Source organism: Siphateles boraxobius, unplaced genomic scaffold (genome assembly GCF_051911475.1).
Source record: "Siphateles boraxobius isolate OS27281-9 unplaced genomic scaffold, OSU_SipBor_1 18, whole genome shotgun sequence".
Classification (NCBI taxonomy): domain Eukaryota; kingdom Metazoa; phylum Chordata; class Actinopteri; order Cypriniformes; family Leuciscidae; genus Siphateles; species Siphateles boraxobius.
Genome location: NW_027508788.1, coordinates 3,719,117 through 3,742,846, shown reverse-complemented (window position 1 = coordinate 3,742,846; position 23,730 = coordinate 3,719,117). Strand labels below are relative to the sequence as shown.

Sequence of the window (23,730 nt, the reverse complement as noted above, 5' to 3'; positions counted from 1 at the left end):
GATCAAAAATGTTTCATGCAATTAAATGCCATCTTGCCATGCATGAATCAGAGTTGTGGTTTTATTGACGCTTAATATCCACAGTGCATTCTGAATGCATTCAAAGCCCTGTCATCAGTTAAAACAACAACAGTGTTGTTTCAGGGATTCAGTCTCACTTCCACATGCTCATGCCCACAACTGGAGCCTGGCCAACACTGTGGCGAGTTTTCATTATACAAGTGTTTTTATTTATTTATATATTTTGAATTTAACACCATGTCTGATTAATTTGTTTCCAGATTTCTGTGCAATGGCTTTTAACTTTGAAACCTCATGAAATCTAAATTGGTATTCTGTAGCTATTAGTCCATATGTGTTAGCTTTGAGGTATCTATATGGTAATGTACTCGTAAACATTTTTTTTTTTGGCATATATAGTGATCTTTCTACACCCCAGAATCCTAGGTAATATCTGTTCAAAAACATATCACATTATCGAAATAAAATTTTCTAGGAAACAAAATTTCCCGTTATCCTTTTGTAGCAGCGGTAAAATAGCGATCAGTTATCCTCAGTTAACGATATTAAGAGTAATAATTTAAATTAAATTTAGTTGTCATTTAATTTTAAGTCATTTTATGTGCTTTTGAAATATTTGTTTTTTTTATATTTTTATTTAGCTTTATTTTTATATTAATTCTGTTAATTTTAGTACTTTTTCAGTACCCTGATAGAAGTTTGTTTTTTTTCCATAAATTATTCGTTAGGTCCATTGGTCTTCTTTAAAGCGTTATTAAGAACCAAACCAAACAGCTACGAGGTAAATCACAACATTACAAACTTTGTCTGTGTGCGAAAAGTAATGCAAAAAGTTTCAAATAATTATTAAAAAGCAAACACAAACTATGAAAAAGCGGCAGCCCTTCCGGCACTCTCATTACCCGAATTCACTCACTCATTTTCATTAATTCCCTCAAGTAAACTATATTAGGGGACTGATGCAGGGAATAGTGAATGAGGGTATAGGGGGCGATTTCAGACACAGCTACCGATTTGAAGCAAGAAAAAAAATTGGACAAAAAGGCAAGATGTACAAGACCATACTTTTTTTTTTTTTACTTCCGTAACCTGACTGTTGCACTCTGTAAGATTTTCTTTGGGGTCCAAAGACAACAGAATTCTGCTGGAAACTGAATCTTGAATGACAGCTGCCTTTGAGATGCATGGGAATAATAACAAAGCAGTTTAGGTATCCTTTTCACCTGCTATACTGATATCAAGTTTCAAATCAGGATTTTGCTCAGCTGTAAACTAGACTATTGTGTGCATGCATATATATATATATATATATATATATATATATATATATATAAGAACAAGCTATTCAATACGTTCCACCTTCTATTTCAATAAGGAATATGTCAGAAAGGAAATTTGCTGTCATCAAGCCATTTCAAAGGGTAGAATCTGTATCTGCAGATTTTTGAATGGCTGTTGCAGTTGGCACAAATGGTAATATTTTCTCTAGTAAAAATGCTATTTTATAGCTAGGGCTGAATTGTATTTTGTTTGGAGCTATATTTATATATGAGTTATATGTTTACCACCTCCGCACTCTGTTTATTCATTGTATTTGAATCAAATAATCTTATTTAGCAGCTCCCTTCAGTGTAGCTGCTTCAGTTCATAATTTTCACTCTTGACTCCAGCCTGCCTAGACTCTCAGCCAATGGCCAAACAAAATAAAGCCTTGAAATGTCCATTACATCAGTGAAGCCAGCCTATACTGGGCAAATTGGTCATATCAAGGGATTGTTTCCCTGACAACAGTTTGCCTAAAAAGTCAATACAAAAGCTTTTAAACTCCACCGTCGGATGAATGATATCCAAATATGCAAATATAAAAGAATATCATATATTTTCATGGTGATTTGCGGTTGTCTTTTTTTTTTCATTGTTAAAGGCTTTGGATTCTAATAATCTGAGCCATCACTCATATTTTCATTTGACTTCCTCCCACCAGCCTCTGTTCTCACTTATTTTTTCATTTGTCGAGGCGATGTGATCCCCGGGAGGTATGACTCTAAATGAGAGCGTACCTGCATATCATTACATCATTCTCCAAGTTGTCCTGTATGACATAGGGCCTGCTTTCCATTTAAGAACCCTCTCCCATAACTCATCGGTGCTAAGCTCAGCATCTGACTGAATCCGTTAGTCAAGGGCTACAGAATCAAGCTGAGATTGCAAACGCTAGTGATTGAGAGTTGGAATGGATAAAAATCTCACCAGACAAACCAATCCTTAAAGCCTGTTACCTTGAAATAAAAAAAGTCCAGCCCTCCGAGAGTGCAAAAGAAGCCACTGCGGTTAGTATAACACAGGTACTGTGAGGTGCTCAAATCAGCAGATTTTTCTCCTTCTAGCCTCCTGCCATGTCCAAATCCAGTGAGCTATCAGACTTCCAGAGTCAATTTTCTTTTTTCCAGCCCTCACTGCAGTAGACTCAATCTCAACAAATAATAGATAGCAGTAATTTAATCATAAAAAGCCTTATGCTTATGTTTTTGGTCACTTAGGTTTGTTTAGATGTCTCATCGGAGACACTAGTTCACTGTAAGCCTTAGTGCGCGATTGCTAATGTTTTGATAAAGTGGCTTTGAGCAGATTGTGGAAGATATTTCTGCAACCAGGCATGACGAATGCAGATCAAGAGTTTCCTGCCATTAGTGGGTCTCTAAAAATGTCTTAATTATCATTATGGAAACTGGTAATGTTCATTGCATTATGTTTGAATGGGGAAAAGGGGGGATGATAGATTTATAGAATCTTCCAGAAAGCAATAGAGCTCTTCAGTTTGTAGTCCTTGTCGGAAGAGAAATAGCTAGTTAGGAATTGCTTTATGAGTAAAATAAGATCTTCAGGAGACTTCCACATTTTCTACACTACCAGTTTTGGATCTGTAAGATTATTATTTTTTTAAATTAATTAAGACTATTATTCAACATAAAACTGATGCATAAAATGGACAAAAGTGACAGTAAAGACTTATATTAAAACTAATGGCTGTTTTATCTATTCGTCAAAAAATCCTGAAAAACTGTATCACAGTTTTCACAAAAATATTAAGCAGCACAACTGTTTCAAACCTTGATACAATGTTATCAAATGTTACTTGAGCAACAAATAAGCATATAAGAATGATTTCTGAAGAAAACTGTGTCACCATTAGTTACATTTTTAAAACATATTAAAATAGGAAACAGATATTTTGGTAAGCATAAGAGACTTCTTTAAAAAGATTAAACAAAGTCTTACCAACCCCAACCTTTTCAAAGTTTTGTGTGAATTACCACAAAGACGCAAGTTTAGGTAATTTATTTTGTAGAACATGAAAGTCTCTTCAAGTAGTATTGTAAGACCTTGCTTTACTCATAAATTGAAAAACACTATTCTAAAAACCTAATTAAATTTCCCGATGGGAATGCTGACCCAAAGCTAATCAGCCTTTCTGGGTAGACCTATACTAACTCACGTCATGACTGAACAGATCTATTATTTTTGGAGCAAAAATGAGGCAGATCACAGCTTGATCGCAGTTTGATTGCAACTAGCAGTTGCGCTGATGTTAACAGAAAAAAATAAGGGTTCATTTACTCTATTTAAAATGTCAAGTAGCTTTTAAGTGGTGGGTGCAATTTTGCCAAGTTCTAAAATGTAAAAAAAAAAAAAACTCTTTCTTGACCCTTAAGCAGTCCAAGGAAAGATTCTCTATTTTTAATGTGACGGAACCTTTTTTTCTATTTGTCTGTCAGTGGCATCCTCTCCGTAGGCTCAGAACCTTTCATTTCCCCCTCCGCTCGTTTCACAACTCCCAACATTTTGAAATCAGCTTAATTTTCTCCCCTTTGATCAACAGACATGTCTCCGATAAGGCTTACATGCTGAGATTCCTGCTCCAGTATACGGATGCAATCCGTACATGTGCTCGATGCCCAGATAGCTGGTGCCTTTTCTTTTCTTTTCTTTCTATCTCAGCATGTAATTATGTGCAGTGTTAGATTATTTCTGAAATCTCATCCGGTACAAACTACAAATTGCATGACTAAAATCGTTATCTTTTAAACTAAAGAAATAATCCAACATTGGCAGTGAATTATAATAGTTTTACCATGGGTAAGGGGTGTTCTTAGGCATGAGCCATATACAGTGTTGGGAGTAACACGTTACAAAAGTAATGCATTACAGTAACATATTACTTTTTGCTGTAACGCAGTAGTGTAAGGCATTACTAATCAATTTTCAGTAATATTTTACTGAAATATGTACATGTTCAGTTACGCTTGCGTTACAACACACTTTTAGTTTTAATTAAATAACAAAACAAAAAAAAAAACACCAAGACATTAACGAATGAAAAATGCAAGTAGGCTAAGTTACCTTTTAATGGTCAGTCAATAGCCATGTGTGGTGTCCAAGTTTGTAAATAAAGACTAAATTGCAGCGTCTGATATATTTGTATAGCGATTTATTTTTTACAGGAGTGCCGTGAGGCATGATTTCGGCCTCTGTGCTCGCGCTGGCCAGTGGAAAAGCGGCTAATGGGTGAAGATGGCATGAAGACTGTACATTCGCGAGATGGACGTATGCGCATTAGGCTACTCTATTTGTTCTGTGTTTTCTTTCTAAACAGTTAGGCTATGTTTAGGTGGTATTTTTCTTGTTTTCATCACGCAATCATGTTTTTGATGCGGTGGTGACGCGTTCACGTAACATGATGTAAGGGTGGCGGCGGCGCTGCCGATAAAGCACCTAAAAGCTGTCACAAAGAACTGGCAAAAGCAATGATTATGAATATGTCAAATATAGAAAGGAGACATTTTAATTGTTTATTAATAAAGATGAAGTTGACGTTGCTGATTCGCGATCTTTTGCCTCCTAAAAGTTAAATTATTTTTTTTGTCATGCTTGAATGCGTGTGTATTTCCCTCATATTAAATATAAAACGCATGTGTAGACTGATATTTTTCTAATGTATGGACTCCTTTAAGGGGGTAGCCTATAAACAGACGTTTCAATATATTGGTATTAAATTAATTTTCTGAGAATTTATATTTCAAGTTTTGACTGCAAATGTCACGTCCGTAACGCTGGAATTCCCCAATTTTAAATAATTTATCCTCAACTACTTTTGTGGTGTAGGTCTACATATTGTATAATGTTAACTTCAAAATTCAAATAATACTAATAGTAATTTAAAGATGTGGTAGCATTGGATCTGGACGGGAAGGATAACTCTTGGAGTTGGAAGGGGTGTGTCGCGATTATGCAAGTTCGTGGATCTGAGTGTCACGATTTCGGTTTCATATCACAACGTTACAGCCTTAGAATATTAAGTTCTACTACTGTATAGCTATTTTGGTGAAAGTAACTCAAAAGTAATACAGAAGTAATGTAACGCATTACAATTCTGAGACAGCAATATTGTAAGGTAATGAATTACTTTTAAATAACAGTAACAAGTAATGTATAATGTATTACAGTTTGGAAGTAACTTGCCCAACACTAGCCATATAATAAAAAACACTAATAAAGTGGCATTTTGATATTCTCAAAATGAATATTTATTTCTTACACTGTACATTAGTGAAAGACCTGCAAAAAAGCCATAAAATGTTTGTGCCAAATACTAAAGAAGTTTGTAAATGGAAGAAACTTTTGCAACCAGTTAAAAAATGTTAACTATAATGTCCTACAAGAGGAGAAGCTCACACACAGAATTGTTGTAAAATTCCTACAGAATGCTTTTATTCGGAGGTGAAAAAGATTTAGCATTTTTTTTATTTGCACCATCAGTATCACTATAGACAATAGCCCACCTGATTCTATTGGAAAAATATTTACTGTTTTATTTGTAGTTTCACTGCATATTTCAGACCATGAAACCTGTGGGCAAATAAACTTCTTGTCTTCAGAGTTGTGTGAGGGAAGGGAGTCTATCTGACTGTCAAAACACTAAAACTATGCTGAGGACAGTACATTTACCATATTGCATCTAATGAATTGGACTTTAACTTAAAAGTGCTATATATCCAATAGCATAAAAACTAAATATATGTGCTAACATTCATAGACATACAAAGCTATTACTGCATAACAATAAAATCAAATAAATATTTTAACACAAAAAATACATACATTTTGTACTAAAATTGTATTATATATCCATAGGAGAATGATTCATTAAAGGGATAGTTCACCCAAAAATGAAAATTAGCCCATGATTTACTCTCCCTGAAGCCATCCTAGGTGTATATGACATTCTTCTTTCAGATGAATACAATCGGAGTTTTATTAAGAAATGCCCTGGCTCTTCCAACTTAACGCCAAAAGAGTAAACCTTGAACTTGATGCACAACGTAATGACGAACCCAGTTGCCCAGCCCTGTTTGTTTGAACCTACATCCTACGTCATACATCGTCAAGTGTTACTCTTTTGGCGTAAGTCGACTTGCGTAATGCCGTCTGCCAGAAGCTAGTTATTATAGTCGATAACATTTTAAAAAATTATATTTTTCTTACACGAACGCCTCGCTTCACTTCAGAAGGCCTTACCCGCCAGAGCCGTTTCAAGCACTTTTATCATGGACAGATACGCTTTGATGGACTTCCAAAAAAATATGCCAGTTGATCCCATTATAATTTTTGGGTGAACTATCCCTTGTCATGCAAAAAAAGTAACATAGAAGAAGTGTTTCATTGAAAATGTATTTACGAATGATTGTAATTTATTAACATTCACAAGTTTAACTAGCAAATTTGATGTTTACGAATCGTTTCATTCCGTTTTGCTTGCAAATTACTGCTTAATAATTGCTTATATGAGCTTCTTCTCTTGTCATAATTTGCTTGTCATTTTCAACTGATTTGAGTTTTTTTGGGGTTTGCTCCGTACCCTTTCCAAACCCTTGGCATTGCTTGACCTTATAGGGTTATATGGTTACAATTTTTTCCTTTTTTCAGTGCCTGGTCGTAATACTGTTGCACTGTGATATTGTGCCTTGGGCATCCATATCTACCCAGTCATAACACCTAATTTTTCAAGTGGACTAAGATATGATTTGGCTTCTTGATTTTCTTTCTATTAGGTGGCTACAATTGAAAGATGTGTGCAGTGGTCCTACTTGCCTTTAAGTGATGGCAAGTCACAGTGTGGGCACTCTGAATGATTACCATTATTAATGATATCTATTAGCTCAGCAGTTGGCTACTATCATGTGAAACTCCTACTTCTCTTACAGCAGGATTATACACATTTTTTATTGGCAGCTGAGAAAATGGCCAGAGTACAATTTAATTATGATGCCTCAAAACCTTATTATGTTAACTTTCCCTGAAGGCCAGAATTTGAAGTTGGGACAGTTTTCCATGCTAGAGCATATCCTAAATTACCATGGCAGCATGTATTTCAGTTACTTGTTCAGAGTTTCATCTAAGCCATCTAACTCTCACTAAAATGGGCAATACATTTCTATCTGGATAATTTAGATTGGTATTGGGCCCTGTGTCTCACCTGGTTGCCCGTTGACGGCAACATTGCCCAGCGACATTGCTCACAAAGTTGCCCTGTGTATCATCACCTTAAGAGTGGCCATCAAGCAAGCAAAAAACTGACTTTAGAGTTCAGTTTTTGGTTCTTTAGTGTCTTCTGCTAACCAGAGTCTATGAAGAATAATGTAACCATAAAAATAAAACCCTTGGCCTTTTATACAATTAAATAATAAATCAAATGAAAATTGATCTTCTCCCACACATTAATCATTAAGAACAGAGAAAGTTATGAATTTGTTTTCATGCTGTAATATATTATTTGGTCTGTATTGTAATGAATTACTAAATGAAGCACCATATGTTTAGTCAAAATATTTAAGTATAATGTTGAACCAGTTATCTTGCAATCATTCAAAATGTGCTTTGAATAGAAACAATTATAAGGCTGTCTGAAACTGTTAAAAAAATGGTGACAGAAGCTTGAGTGCCACCTCTTTTTTTCTGTCTTAACCCTTTTTTAATGCATGATTTCACTTCATCTCCCCAAACTATGTTTGAGACCAAATTGTTTTAATCTATATTTACTAATCCATGTGGTATTAGGCACCTTTAGGTAGATGCTTTTCAATGAGAGAACAGTTTTGGCATCCTTCTGACAGTTTTAAATGAAAATTCTTGGCTGTATCCAAATTGTGTACACAAAATTTTAATTAACCCAAGCAAATTATTTTGGCTCACCAGCTAATTAGGCTTTAAATACAGTTTAGGATGAACATATGCTAATTTCAGAGAAAAAGAGGAGCGATTTAACTGATCCAGCAAAGATGGAACAGTTTAACACGTTCTCTCTTTTATCACAGTCATTAATGGATTTACAAGTTATTTTAGTTATTTAGTTTATTCCTTCTGCTCTATTGATACATCTAGGACTTCTTTGTATGGAGCTTTCCTTTTATATATTAATTTTATAGAATCGTAATATTGTAATATAATGTATATTTGATGAGTTAATATATCGTAAACAGGGCCATACCATGACCAAATTATTCACGTAATGTCAATTTGTCAATCTATAAATAATATAATTTACGTATTATCTTTCATAACATGATCATAATTATCGTGGTTGGCCAACGTGTTAATATCGTTGCTAATATCTACTTTCTTTTTTATAATCACGCTTCTTTCTTTAATCTGCTTTAATATAATGGCTTCAATCCATACTATTCTGTTAAGTTATTCTACAGAATAATATTTGATTTTTAGTAAGTTTAAACAAAGGTTCACTAGAAGTTTCACTATCATTTTCAGTACACATTGAGCATGCAATAATTTTGCTAAACATTTTGTTTGACAGAGACACAAAGAATTGCTGGTTTACTGCCATTTTTCAAAATGCCCATCTGATTCTTCCAAATGGCTAAATGTGAAATCCTGCTTGTTTCCAAGAGAAAGACAATGTCTGCAAATGAATCATTTTTTTTTTTTTAGGTAGCAATTTTGAAAAGAAATTTTGGTATTTCAACTTGAGTTAATCAGTCTGGTGTAGCACAATGTTCAGTGAATCTTTTGTGCCTTTTTTTCTCTGATTTTTTTCTTCTCTGTCTTTACTCTTTATCTTTCTCACTTTTTCTTTCTCTCTCCCGTTTTTTATTTCTGCCAAAAATAATAATATTTTAGTCCCACAGGAAAATAGTCTTAGAGTAAAGTTTTACTCCCACCTTTCTTTACTGACATTTTGCATTACTCTTCTCAAGATCTGGTTCGCCTGAAACAAAACGATCTGATTCCACTATATTAACTCAATATTCATGAGATGATTTGATTTATTATAGGTGATTACATTACCTATATGTATAAAAAGAATAAAAAAACAGATAACTTTCTGTATACAAATGCTGTAGAACAAGTAGAAATCCCCAAACTCAATCTATATTCATTGGCAAAAACCTTTAAAAAAAAAAACATGAAATACTTTGTTGCACAATGGTACTGTATATATGCCTCTTCCTGCTGTGCTGTAGTGTATGCCTTAAGCACCAATAACATTTGTCTGCCACCAGCTGTCACAAATCGCCAGCATCTCTTTCTCTCAGACTAGCGCTGTGACGCAAAATCAATGGAGCCTCTTGGGTCCTTCCATCACCCCAAATATCTGTAGTGAACTGCTGGTTGAAGGCATTCAATAAAAGAGTCCAGTTGCCTTGAGATGGGATTGCAGAATAGGGCGTGGAGACAAATTATCCTTGCTTTAGAGCATGTAAGAGCATGCAAGTTGATAGGTCGGGTTTAGAGCTCTTACTGTCTGATAGATGGATGAGTGATGTCTTTCCTGTCTTCTCCATTATTTGGCAGTCATTGACAGCCGGATGCTGATGGAAGGGCTGCAGAGATTTGGTGCCATCCCGACGTATCTTCCGGTCCGATATCAGGTGTTAAATGCAGAGTCTGCCTTCTTCCTAAAAGAAGCCAACCAGGACATCATGAGGAACTCCAGCCTGCAGGTTCGTACAGAACTTTTCTTTATACAACAAGCCAGAAAAATGCCGTCGGTCAATGCCAGTTACGGACCGTTGTATGTGGAACAGCCCGTGCCCATGGAGCTTCTGGGCCAGGGACTCTTCAACAGCCCTTCATCCACATCTCCACTATCCACTTCCTCTCCACTCTTTAGTTTTAATTGGAAAGTACAGACTTTCATCATCAGTGAGCGAATCCATCCTAGTTGGCCAAAGGTTCAGGTTCTCTTCTACTTAGTAGGCCGGGACTGGGACGACTACAGTGCCATGGACAAGTTGCCGTGTGTCAGGATGTTTGCCTTCCATGAAACCCAGGAAGTACGAGGCACCTGTCATCTGAAAGGGGAACTTGGACTGTGTGTGGCTGAACTGGAGCCACTACCTAGCTGGTTCAGTCCCCCTAGTGTCATACCAGGTCGACAGAGATCTCCTGAGCTGGTTGAAGGCACTCCCGTGGAGCTGTATTACATGCTACAATCCACTGACACTGGGGAATGCAGCTCTGAGGACTCCCGCAAGACCAATTCCATCCGCTCTGGCCAACTGGGTCCGGCCGGTTACTTCTCAGGGCCCACACCCATGCGTAGGATCGGCAGTGTACGGCTGTTCCAGCCACTCTCTGAGCTGCGTTTGGACAGTAACTTTGTGGTGATGGTTCCCTCAAGACCCATCAGGCAGAGGGAGACGGTGTCAGGCTTCCTCGCTGTCTCCACCCTTTCGTCAGTAGAGATCTTCACTTTAAGGTGAGTGACCACTGCTAGAAATGCTTTTAAATATCTATATTTTTTTTACTTTGATAGCTTTGTTGATTTTGATAATTGATAGCTGGACTTGACAGCCATTGATCATCATGTAGTATTTCATGGAAAAGAACAGATCTGACATTTTGATAACTACACAATATCTCTCTAAATGCAAAACAAACTAAACAAAACTCTTTGACGACCATTTTTTGCTTCCAACCCCCTATAACTATTTGTGGTATTGAAAATATTTTACCTGGAAAATGTTGCCTGGAATTTAATGATCAAAATATTTTTTTGAATTTTTTGGGAAGTTGTATTCAAAATCAACTTGTCTTAAATCCAATTTTGGTTTGAGTGGACATGCTGCTTTCTGAGGCAGGATGAATAAATTGACAATTTTAGTTTCTCTATGGCTCTTTATTTTGATGATTTCATGCTCTCAAAATTCATTGTGGTTGGCACAAACCGTATTTATCATCACTGCATGTGATCCTGTATGTTCCCAAAGTCCTGGAAATATCAAATAATTTCAAAAGTGCTACTTCTCGGCCTGGAAAAATCCCACAAATGAATAGTCTTCATGTCACTATATGTTATAGATAAAATGTTACTATAGTCTCTACTAGTTCTAGTTATTCTTAGTTCTAAAGTACTTATTGGGCTAGAAAGTACTCTTTGTAACTATGTTCTCTATACAACTTCTAATCTTCACAAATGACTGAATGTCATTAAAAGGTTATGGAAATTAATTGGTTGGAAAGTATCGGACTGTAAATGTAGTCTGCAATGTATTTTCTTTTACTCTGTATAAAGTTCATGGGTTTCAAGGATGAGGGCATATCATCTCAACTGTTGATATTGGTCTTACTTCTATTTTTTTTAAAATCGAAATAGCATATAGTTTGATTGAACACAATCTTTGATGTCCAAAGCAATATGTGAGGACTGGGAAGTGTTTTCTCTTTCCTTTTAAATGTTGATAAGCTATTTTAAGTATGCATATTTAGCTGAATTTTATTAATTTGCATTTAGCATTGATGTTCACAAACTTAATAGAATAGACCTACATCCTACCCGTTGGAAGCCACTGACTCCACCTTCTAGGAGAAAATATGTCAAAGTTTAACTTGTGACATTTATTAAATGACACCTAGATAGCCTAAATAGCAATGGTGTCACCAATTCACGCAACCAGCACAGAACCAGTAAAGCTTAGAGAAAAACCCGTAGACCAAGTGAAGTTGTTCACATACCTAGGGAGCATCATCGACAAACAAGGAGGTGCAGACGTCAAGGCAAGAATCGGGAAGGAGAGAGCATGATTCCTCATGATGAAAAATGTGTGGAACTCCCGCCGGCTCACAACACACACCAAAGTCAGCCTCTTCAACTCCAATGTCAAGTCGGTCCTTCTTTATGGAGCAGAAACCTGGAGAACAATAAAATAAATCATCAGGAAAATCCAGACCTTTATCAACAGCTGTCTATGCAGAATCCTTCAGATCCGCTGGCTAGACACCATCAGAAATTGCGACTTATGGCAGAGGACGAACCAGCCTCCTGCAGAACAAGAAATCAGGAAGTGGAGATGGGCACATCTTGCGTAAACCAAGTACAAGCATCACCAGACAGTTCCTGAATCCGCAAGACAAAAGGAAAAGGGGGAGACCTAAAAACACCTGGAGAAGAGATTTGGCAGGCAGACACCAAAGAGATGTGGTAGAGCTGGAGAAAATTTCCCAGGACTGCAGACGCTTGAGAAAAGTTGTCGATGACCTATGCTCCGGGAGGGGTGAAAGGCCTAAGCTAAGCCTAAATGTAATTTAATAGATTTCCCTTGCAAAACAATTAACAATTAACTCTCAATGAGTATATTTAACTCTTAATTAGTAAATGCAACTGAATACAAAATATTAAATCAAGGAAGACCTGTGTAAACTATACAATATGATTGTTTGAAATCAATTTTCCTTACAACCCTGTGTGAAAAAGTTAGAAAATTCTTTATTGATTAATTGAGTGTTGAGCTCTAATTAGAACAAGCGGATTTGATGAAGCGACTAAAGACATTCTGTGCTAGGGAGTAAATGACCGTGAGAGAATTTTTTTTCACTCCTGTTTGTATTCTCACGCCTGATATATGAATTATGCTTTGAGTTATTCGCTGACAGCCTTGGCAAATTGGTCAACCTCGGTTAACATTAGCTTACAGCCGGCCACTATCTCATGCGTGATTAATGAACTTTAAGTGTTCCAGTCTCAATAGAAGCCAGTTTGCAGCTATCTAATTTATATGTAATAATAATATGGGTGTTTACTAGATCAATGAATGAAGCTTAGCATACAGAAATAAAAACCTCAGAAATTAATTGCCTTTGATGTAGACAGAAATAAAGAAGCTCCTGGCAGATGCGTTGTTTTTGGAAATGTTCTTCAAGGGTGCTTTAGCATTAAAAACAGCAGTTTCTAATAGTTATCAGGCCAGCTTTAATTAATGCAGAAAGAAGAAGTTAAGTCAATAGCAAGTCAATTTGTGATGTCTTGGGTTATGTTGTGCTGTGGGAAACTGTTTAGTGATGGTGATTCCTCTGTAGTTCCTCCTGTGTTCATATAGGGTGGTGATAAGATCCTATATAAAAGGGTTTGTTTTTTCTTTTTTTGCCTTTCCTCTACTTTATGCCTAAATGTCTTTGTGATGACTCCAAGTCCCCTCAACCCCTGGAGATAGGCACAGCTCTGTTCTAAGCTTGGGCTGCACTCCGAGTTCCAACCAAACAGTTTTTTAAATAGTGACCAGCTGAGCGCTGCTGATATGGCTGTTTCTCTAGGGTCCCTTTCTGTTGATGTGTTGTGCATGTGTGTTGTGTATGTGTGTTGTGTATGTGTGTGTGTGTGTGTGTGTGCTGGGGGGAGGGGGAAGTTACGATGGGCGGCGGAATACGGTTTAAACCGGTCGTGTTGCTGGTGGAGCCAGATCTCCTCATCTTACCATCAGCCTATAGGGATAAAAATGCTCCATGATCAGCTTTTCCCTACCTAACACAATCAGGGTAAAACAGAATAGCTCCTGAGAATCGCATTTAACTGCCAGACTTTCTCCAGGACGGCCTGCAAATAAATACAACATGTACAGTGAACTGGTGGATTGATATTTTCAAGTGCACCTTCCTGTTTTTTGCCGCATATATGGATGAAATGGTTTACATGGGGGAAGTGCTACTGCAAATAATTTGTAAATAAAAATCTATAAATAAATTATTTAATAAAATAAATTAATGAAATAAGTATATTTAGGTACATTTAGATATATTCAATAATATATAAAATGTTAAATATATACAATTATGATTATTATTGTCATTATAGAAATAAAAAATAATCATTAAAATTATAGTTATTATAATAAAATATAATTAATAACAAAAGTGTAGTAGCAATTTACCCAGGAATGTAAGCCTTTTCATTATTTTTTCCCATTCTTTTGTGAGAGGAATTCCGCTTTAAGCAAGAGAAAACGGATACTCTGAAGAAAAAAAAACCTGCTCCAGAACAGACTATTATTTTTTTTTTAGCAAGATTGAGGTTTCAGATTACATGATACAGTCGTTCTTAAATTTCTAATCAGCCAACATCTTTAATCTTTCCCTGAGAATAGAACTCCTGATTGCAATGTTTATTGGTGATGAACAATCTCTTAAAGTCATGATTTTAATTCTCAGGCCAGTTTTTTGTATTAGGAGCTTGCACTTCCTTGCTTTTTGCCTCATTAGCCGTTTGGAGAGCAGTAACATGTTGAGATGGGATTTATTTACCTGATTCATAATGCAAATGGAAACAAGCTTCCCTCACAAACAAATTAGCAGCCTCTCAAAAAATAAATAGCCCCTGCTGTATTGTAATTTTGACTAAACAATCTTACACGTTTCTGCATGTCCCGGTGGAATATATGCTAATACATGCAAATGAATAATCGTTCCTTATGGACAATTTCTTATTTTGCCGGAGCAGAGATATTAATCCTCATCCAATTTTACTCCAATTGCATATACACCATTCTGATGAGTACAAATGACCAAAAGTTGATTGGCTCTGTGATTTGACTGGTTCATAAACATGAATCTGTCTTGAATTTCACTGTGTCAAATAAATGAATGACAGTGAATATAATTATTGCATTACACTTTAATAGCCTTGTGGACACATAATTTAACTTACTTTTTGAATAAGCAAAAGATTTACGTTTAAATAGCTGATTGAAAGGCCGTCCATAATGCAGTTTTCACACTGTTGTGCTCAAGTACAGCAGTTCTGTAGATCCATTGTCCTCTGTTTAATAATCCAATCACTGTACTTTGTCTAACTGTGAAAAAGAGAAGAATACATTTATATGTATTTTAATACATTTTTGACATAATACTTTTATTCAAGAGACAGTTTACCCAAATATTCTGTTATCATGTGTTCATCCTTGGGTTGTTCCAACACTTTTAGAAAAAAGGTTTGATGGGCTTCTGGGTTTTTGACTCAATTTTAAAGAACCCTTTTTCCCAAAAAGGTTCTATAAAAGTAGAAATGTCTTAAATGATTGAATAATACTTCCATGTTTTACAGTTTTTTTTTCTAGTGATATAGTATGGTTTTGTCAGATCAGTGCGTTACCCCTATCGGCATCTCTTAGCATTGGTCAGGGTTTGTTTTCATCCGACCGAACATGTTCAATCAGTGTTTGTCAGTGTCTGTTGGGGCAGTGTGAACATGACAGTTGTTTTTCATAAAATTCTAAAAACATTGGCCAACTTGTTTGTTTGCATTTGTCTGTGTCTGTTTGTCTTTTATAAGAAAAACATCCATAAAGCTTCCTGTAATGGCCGTCCGCATGTTCACGAGAGAGTCGAGTTCCGCCATAGGCGTAGCGTAAGCTTATGAGAGTAGATGCCTCTCGCGGTTCAAACAAATAGGGCTGGGCAACAAACTCAAGCTCCTCCGACCTTTCTCTTTAAAAATTGGTGTTTTGTTTTGCTATATCCTCTGTGCTTCTGTGTTCGTCGGTATGTCATGCGTCGGGTCAGAGGTCACTCTTCCGCTGGAACTAGACTTGTGTACGGCAGACTGGAAGCTAGTGATTACGCTTATAAAGTTATAAAGATGGATATTTTTCTTGCAAAAACACATCGCTTCGCTTCAGAAGGCCTTTATAGCAATGATCCATACAGCCCCTGGAGCTGTATGGATTACTTTTATGATGGATGGATGCGCTTTATTGGGCTTCAAAAAAAATAAAAATGGTTTCATTCACTCCCATCATAAAGCTTGGAAGAGCCAGGATATTTTTTTAAGATAACTCCGATTGTATTTGACTGAAAAAAGAAAGTCATATACACCTAGGATGGCTTGAGTAAATTATGGGATAATTTTTGGGTGAAAAAATTGAGTGAAGCCAATATGATTTTCTTTTTTGTATGGAACACCAAATGTCTTCCACATAAAATTCTGTTCTATTTTGTCTAAATAAATACTGTAAAACACTACAGTGAATTTTTTTTATTTAATTTTGCATGTGAATTTAGGGATCACAAAACTATATACAGTATGAAAAATGGATTTTCATTTTGAGATTTGCTAAAGATAATATTTAACAATGTTATTACATAATTGGTGTTTTTAAAGGTGTTAGATGACTGCAAGGGTAATCTAACTGTAAAAATGGGTTTAACATCCAATATCGAACAATATTTTAAATAAAAAAAAAACAACCTCTAATGTCACCAAATAACCAATATGGTCCCAGTATATTGTGCCAATTTTTCTGTACAATGAATGTCACTGGTGACCAGTGACCACAGCTGTCCTTGGTCCCAATTCTCTTTCATTGTATGGACAAAATACGTGTTTCTTCATGATGCTTTTTCTTCATGATGCTTCTGAAATGCGGTTTCTTTCGTCCACTGTTTACCTCTCTCTCTCTCTCTCTCTCTCTCTCTCTCTCTCTCTCTCTCTCTCTCTCTCTCTCTCTCTCTCTCTCTCTCTCTCTCTCTCTCTCTCTCTCTCTCTCTCTCTCTCTCTCTCATACTCACACTCACACACACACACACACACACACACACACACACACACTCACACTCACACACACACACACACACACACACACACACACACACACACACACACAGATTGTTCTATGCATTTTTTTTTCAGTTTCCCCTTAGAGAAAGCGCTATGAATTGGCCTCTTTCACCGATGTATTGAAGGCTGCAAGAGGCACTGAACTTGATTAGTTGCCATCACAGTTTACAGAGCAATTCCTCCCAATTTCCTTCTGCCCCTCCAGGGTCGCTGGCACGTGTTTACTTTGAAGGCATTGACTCTCTTCATCTGGCCATTAATAAGTAATTAGTGATTTGTGCACAGGGGAAACTAATTCGCTCTCAAGCTTCATTTTGATTTCCTTGTCGCACAGGCTCCCTTCACAAAGCAATCAGCGACTGCCCGCAGCGAATAATCCTAGTGCGCACATTTCTTGGTAATGATTTTTAATGCATCCCCATCCATGAATCTCTCAACCTGCTTTCAGCATGGTGGCTGTCATTATTTGACTGAAGGCACCAGATTATTATTTTCCTTAATTATTATTCACTTCGCCTCATCACATGTTTTGCACAGACCTGGGGGGTCCTGAGAGGAATGGGCGTTTTTGCCTCTCTTTCTTATGGGCTCGTTTTGTAGTTCATTAAGTCGAACCCTGATCAGTATTACTAACTGTGGATGGTCAGCACTGGGCTCAGATGCTTCTCGCTTTTCCTCCCTGCAGTTCACAGCAAGGCCGCCACTGTCGGGTAAAGCTGTTTGTTTTCTGACTTGAAGAACCAGACCTATTCCCAGAGAGAGAAATTGATGTCCATAATAGTGGTCTTTGAAGTTTGCTAGCCTAAACTTAAACTTTATTATGTCTTTTGCAAGTCACCTGAAATCTACAACCACTTAAAAAAAGTATTTTATTTGTATATTTTTTGTCCTCTTAAATTCACCTAATCACAACATCAATTTGACTTTTTTTTAAAAAAGGTTGATTTTAGATTTTAATGCATTTTATTTGTTTGTTTTTTTTGGACAATATATATTTTTTTCAGGTTTTTGAACTAAGTATCTCACCAAGTATACATGATACAAGGATACAGTAAAACAGTAATATTGTGATTTTTTTTTATTTTTATATATAATTGAAAATATAATTTATTCCTGTGATGGCCAAGCTGAATTTTCAGCACCGATACTCCAGTCTTCAGTGTCACATGATCCTTCAGAAATCATTCTGAAATGCTGATTTTCTGCTCAAGAGACATGAAAACAGTGTGCATCATATTTTTTATTTGAATGGTTGGTTATACATTTGTAATATTTCTTATACATCAGCTATTTATTGGTTATTTGCTGTAAAAACAAACTTACTGATATCGACCAGATTTATATAAATGCAATTTGACCGTCTGGGCCAATATTGAATATTTATTGGCTGATATTGGACGTTTAATTATTAACACTCATTTCAGCCGGTTCCATAGATCTAACATTACTTTCTCTGTTTTTAAATTTGCTAAATTTCTACTAGTGCTACAACCCATCTAGTAGATGACACTTTTTATTTTAATTTAACAATTTTCTTTTTTTTTTGTAGTAGGCCTAGTAGTGTGTTAGATTTCGAAACTAATTTGTAGTTGATAAATATGGGAATATTATATGCCAAAAAAAGAGAAACCACTGAGTTACAGATATTGAAACAAAATTAGTTTCAATACCTAATGGTCTCCTGTACTCCTTTTTTGATCACTGCTGGATGGGGAGAAAGATTGAAAGACTTTAATAATGAAAGATGTTTCCCTAGACTGGTATTGGTGAAGTGTGCTTCAAGGCTCGGGAATGACCTCATTCTGGCCATCAGCTCCACTGAGCCTGTTTGGGAGGTTTGGCCTTTATCTCTCACTTTAAGCATGCGATTTGGAGCAAAGCCCTCAGAAGCTTCTGGAAGAGTGTGTAGTTGGGTGGCTAAGCTCTTGATGACCGGGGGGGATCTCTTGTCAGGTCCAGTAATCCCAGAATCATCAGATAACAGGACATGCATTGATGACCACATGATGGATTAATCTCTGTTGTTGCAAAAGTGTTAAAAAGGGCTATTTATAAGGCCTAGATGCAAAGCCATAACAAATTACAGTGAGCCCTACTCGCTTTTGTAGACTTTTCAAAATCTGTTTCAACAGACTTTTGTAAAAGAATGAGAAACCCAAAATTGTCTGTGACTGCTGATCTCTGGAACCTTCACCAGAACTCAAAATTCTCTGCGAAGTATACAGTTATAGCCACTTCTGCTTCTCACACTCCGTTTTTTTCTTTCTTTCTGAATGTCTCCTGGGATTCTTGCGCTGTCAGCTTTATTTACTAACAAGAACCTGTCAGGATTTTACTGTTTTCAGAATAAGAATGAAAAATTATCATTGATAAACTTGGGACAGTCTCTCTTTGGGGAATTCACTGACATCATTGTTTATTTATACACTTTGTTTGGATTGTTTTAGCACCTGATTCAAATTATGTTTTAGAATCCGAGGAATTATACAAATCAGATGACAGCACAAGAATGGTCAAAAACTTATGTTAAATGTGATTAGCATCCAGCAGTGATCAAAAAAGGAGTACAGGAGACCATTAGGTATTGCCAGCAGTGATCAAAAATCCAGCAGTGATCAAATCCAGCAGTGATCAAAAAAGGAGTACAGGAGACCATTAGGTATTGAAACTAATTTTGTGGTTTCGTACATTGCAGGCTGGTTCTGCCGCAAACTACTCTTGAGTAGGTACTTCTTTTGAATAAGCAATAACTTCACAACTGCTGAAAAAGTATTGTTCTATGTAGTATGAATGTGTGTGGTATGAATGTAATCTAGACGTACTACATTGACTATGTGCTCATTATCATGTGACCTAGCAGTGTCACTGCCATTCTCCTGTGGCCTCATGGGATAGTAAAGTGTCCAGCGTATGCACACTTCAGAATCTCACCAGATGTAGTAGGTCATCCGTCTACTTTTTACCTACTCTTTTATGAATACTGTGAATATGTAAATACTACTTTTGTAACACGTTTTTTTGCCTTCTATATAGTAGTGAAGTATGCGATTTCGAATGCAGCATTTTTTTTTAACAGTCATTTCTTGATGTCTGATTGGTTCGTCCAGACAAAATTATGGATTTAAATAAATATTAATTTACACTGTTATTATTGCATACCGTTTCATTTACAACAACACTGAAGAGCAAATAGTGGCTCTGAATGAGCCAAGTGGAATGGATTTGAGGAAGCAGCTGTGTGGAAGTCAGGGCTGTAGCTAAAACGTGGAATGGAGTTTAATTTATTAGGGCAGTCTTAAAGTGGAATGGATTTGACTAACGACACTCTGAAAAGTAAACAGACATGGGTTGAATTAGAGACGAACCACATACAATGGTTCATGCCTATACAGTACATGACAAAATCTCTCTCTCTGAATCAGCAGCAGTGCCAACAGTTCTGAATGTTCGCTGTGATCGTACTTGTTAAAGGTTTAATAGACATTTAGACACAGCTGAATCGTTGTCATTTATGAATAAGGTCGCGTTGGTGTTTGAATCGAAATCTCGATCTTTTAAAGGTTAACAGTGCAGTTTTACTCTGATCCATAGAAAATGTACACAAACATCTTTTTTTTTTGAATGAGAAATGCAAAAGTGTTGCTTGCTACTGTTGATTTGATTTTGCTCCTTTGCTTTTGTTAATTTTTTGCATTTCTTCTGAATGTAGAGTTTGTATACAGTACCTTGCAATACGGTAGCTTTCTTTATCGTAATATTTCAGATATTACAATGAGAGAAGCTGTATCAGTTAGAACAGTAGTGCAAATAATGGTTTCTTCCCATGCTTTTCCAAATAGGACTAATAATAAACTCTAAAAAATACTCATATCCCAATAGCCTGACTCCGCATGGAGATATAGGTGGTTTCCTGGCCATAAAAGGAGCTGTAGCCGATGTAATCCTGAACAAGTGCCTTCCATGTTTAAACATAGACCCTCTGCGCCTCCTGTGCGGTCATGCGAAGCTTCTGTTCACAGCGCGGCATTAATGAGAAAGATTAATCCTGCGTGTGTGGTGCGATTCATCATGCCTTTTTACCTACGGGCTACACATTAGACTGAACTGTTTTGGACCATTAGATGTGGTCCAATTGTACTCCACTGAAATAGTCTCAGACAATAACGAGTAGTAGTGTATAATAAAGTAAGAGGAGCTCCGTTTTGATGTTTCATGAAAAAGCATTTCAATATTAAGGCACTTCAGAGTAAGTCAAAAAAATAATAAAAGAAGCCGTAATACATCCATGGGCAATTTTAATGCTATGCGAGTATTATGTGATACAGAAGTGTTATAAAAGGAACATATACATTTAATTTTGTATATTCCTTTTAATGTATGAAAAATTGCAGCCAGGGACATTATTATGTGCTGACAAAAAGAAATAATTGTAATAATTTAATTTAAATTGACAGTTTGAACTCATTCATAGAAATGTACCAACTATAACGCTATTTTTGCTCTTGAACTTTGAATCACTGGTGCTATTAAACATTTATTCTGTCTATCTTATTTGTAGCGAGTTATGAGAAAGTATATAGCACGAATCTTCATCATACTTATGAGCGATGCCTCAGATTCATAACTGATTTTGGACCATCAGATGTGGTTTCATTGAAATATTGCCTGAATTTCCCACAGACAACAGCTTATATGAAAAACTAAGAGGAGATTCTGTTCGATGTTTCATGAAAAAGCACTTTAATATTAAGGCACTTCAGAGCAAGTCTAAAGAAATATTAAAAGTAGTAGTACATCCAAGGGCTATTTTAATGCTGTACGATATTATAAGTTATACCGAGGTACTTTTTGATATATTGGAGGAGCTGTTTTACCCGTGTTTTTTTTATTTATTCCAAGGGCGTGAAGTTAGGCAGAGACCTCAAGATTACAGAAAAGCTGAAGTCTACAAATATACTCTCCCACATTGCCTGTCATGCCCTTGAGGAGTTTTCAATGGCCTCTGTAAATATGCAGTAGCAGAGGGGGAAATATGTCAAACATAAGCTGTGCTGAGAGAGTTTCAGCAAGAAATAAGCAACACATGCTCAAATGAAGCCAGCTACCTTGTTAAAACCCACAGTTGCCCATGGCCCTTCGTCTAATGCCTTTCTCAGCAGAGAGGTCGGCCCCTGGGGAGAGAGAGATCAGCCAACTGTGACCCACCAGAGAGGGGATGTCGACCTCCAGCACTCGCAAGTAGATCCACACAGACACCGATCGCAAAGTTGCTTCCAGACCCATAACACATACTTGTCTAATGTGATAATAGGTGTTTATAGGTGGTCACTGTGGGAATGAGTTGTCTGGAAACATTGTCTTTTTGGCAGAATCTGAAGGATGTTTAGATAGTGGTTCTAATACGTATGCTTGCATCCATTGTGGCCTCCAAACATGAATTCTTCACCTGAATATAACTTATATACAGTTTCTGTAAAATATATCAGTTTTTGCTTCAGAGATGTTTTGTCATTGCGTCAATTTGTAGGCCAACCCAGAAGACTGATTTGCAATGGGCTCCCTCTGGAATTTCTAATGTTTTTTTTGGAATAGCCGGTTTTGATGTATTAGTAAAATTAGGTCTGTGGTTTACATCACTTTAAGAGACTTTCACATTTTGTTCTACTACATAAAATTACATGCATTCATGCTCACAAATATGAGTTTTAAACCATTGTGTGCATTAAAAATGTAAATTGCTGACTAGATACTAGACCAGATCGCTAAAATTCATATTAACCCATGTGTTCAAGTGAAGGGAAAAATATGAAGAACAAAAGTGTTTCTTAAAGTAATTTTAAATGCATTTAAATTTTGTGTGTAGAAGACAATAGAAAGGCTCTTCAAATCTTGTTAACCAGACCTTTTACTAAATGGAAAACCACTATACAAAAACCCATTACTAATTCTTTTCAGGGTTTTACTAAATGAACCCCTCAATTAAGAGATTATTTTAAGGATTTTTGCCTCATTTGCTTGACTTAATCAATGTGCATTCATATATTTTTCCCCAAAAGATTCCATTAAGATTTGGTGAAGGACAACCTAAATCAAACGCAAGATATAAATTGGATAAACACTCTTTTCTGTATAAAAGTTTGCCTGGCAAATCATCAAGAAATCTAAAACCATCACAACAACTCCAGATAGCAAATCCCAAAGCAATCGTCGAAGAATTGCAAGCATGCGGAAAGGATGACACATTTCAGAAAAGCAAACAAATTTTAAAATGTGTTTTTCTGTTTTCAAGCTTTATTTACTCTTTTAGTGGTGAAAAGAATAGTGGAACACCCGCTAGCTCTCTGCAGACCTTTTGTTGCATTTTCTTCTAGAAAGGGCAATTATTTGTGCAACACACACACACACACACACACACACACACACACACACACACACACACACACACACACACACACACACACACACACACACACACACACTCACACACTCACTGTTCTACCTGCCTGGGTTCCCTCCACTCTGCTCTGCACCTGCTGATGTGATTGTTCAGCACTGCCCATCAGTGCACATAATGAAGTGCAAATCAGGCTAATGTGCTCACTGATGCGCTGGCTTTTAAAGATCAGCTCAAATTGATTTAGTCCCAGCACCACTGAGCCATTAACAAATAATAAAATAGAATATAACAAATATATGCGTCCAGGGATTTACAAACAAAAAAAATCATTCCCCTCCGTCATAAGCAGGATGCACAACCTACCGCAGTTTATTTCATTAGATCAAGGGGAAGGGACATTTTGGCCCTGTGC

General features: G+C 36.5%; 1 protein-coding gene across 2 annotated transcripts in view; it reads left to right on the top strand.

The window, feature by feature from the left end:
• LOC143740816 (transmembrane protein 132C) overlaps positions 1-23,730 on the top strand; it is a 173,967-nt gene that overhangs the window by 54,183 nt on the left and 96,054 nt on the right. Inside the window, exons 1-2 of one of the 2 annotated variants that reach the window (XM_077232881.1) lie at positions 9,642-9,793; positions 9,889-10,795. In XM_077232881.1, coding sequence (XP_077088996.1) covers positions 9,903-10,795 — 893 coding nt within the window. In that variant the 5' untranslated portion in view covers positions 9,642-9,793; positions 9,889-9,902. Of the gene's footprint in view, positions 1-9,641; positions 9,794-9,888; positions 10,796-23,730 lie in introns of those variants that run through there. The other variant, XM_077232880.1, reaches the window with a different exon arrangement.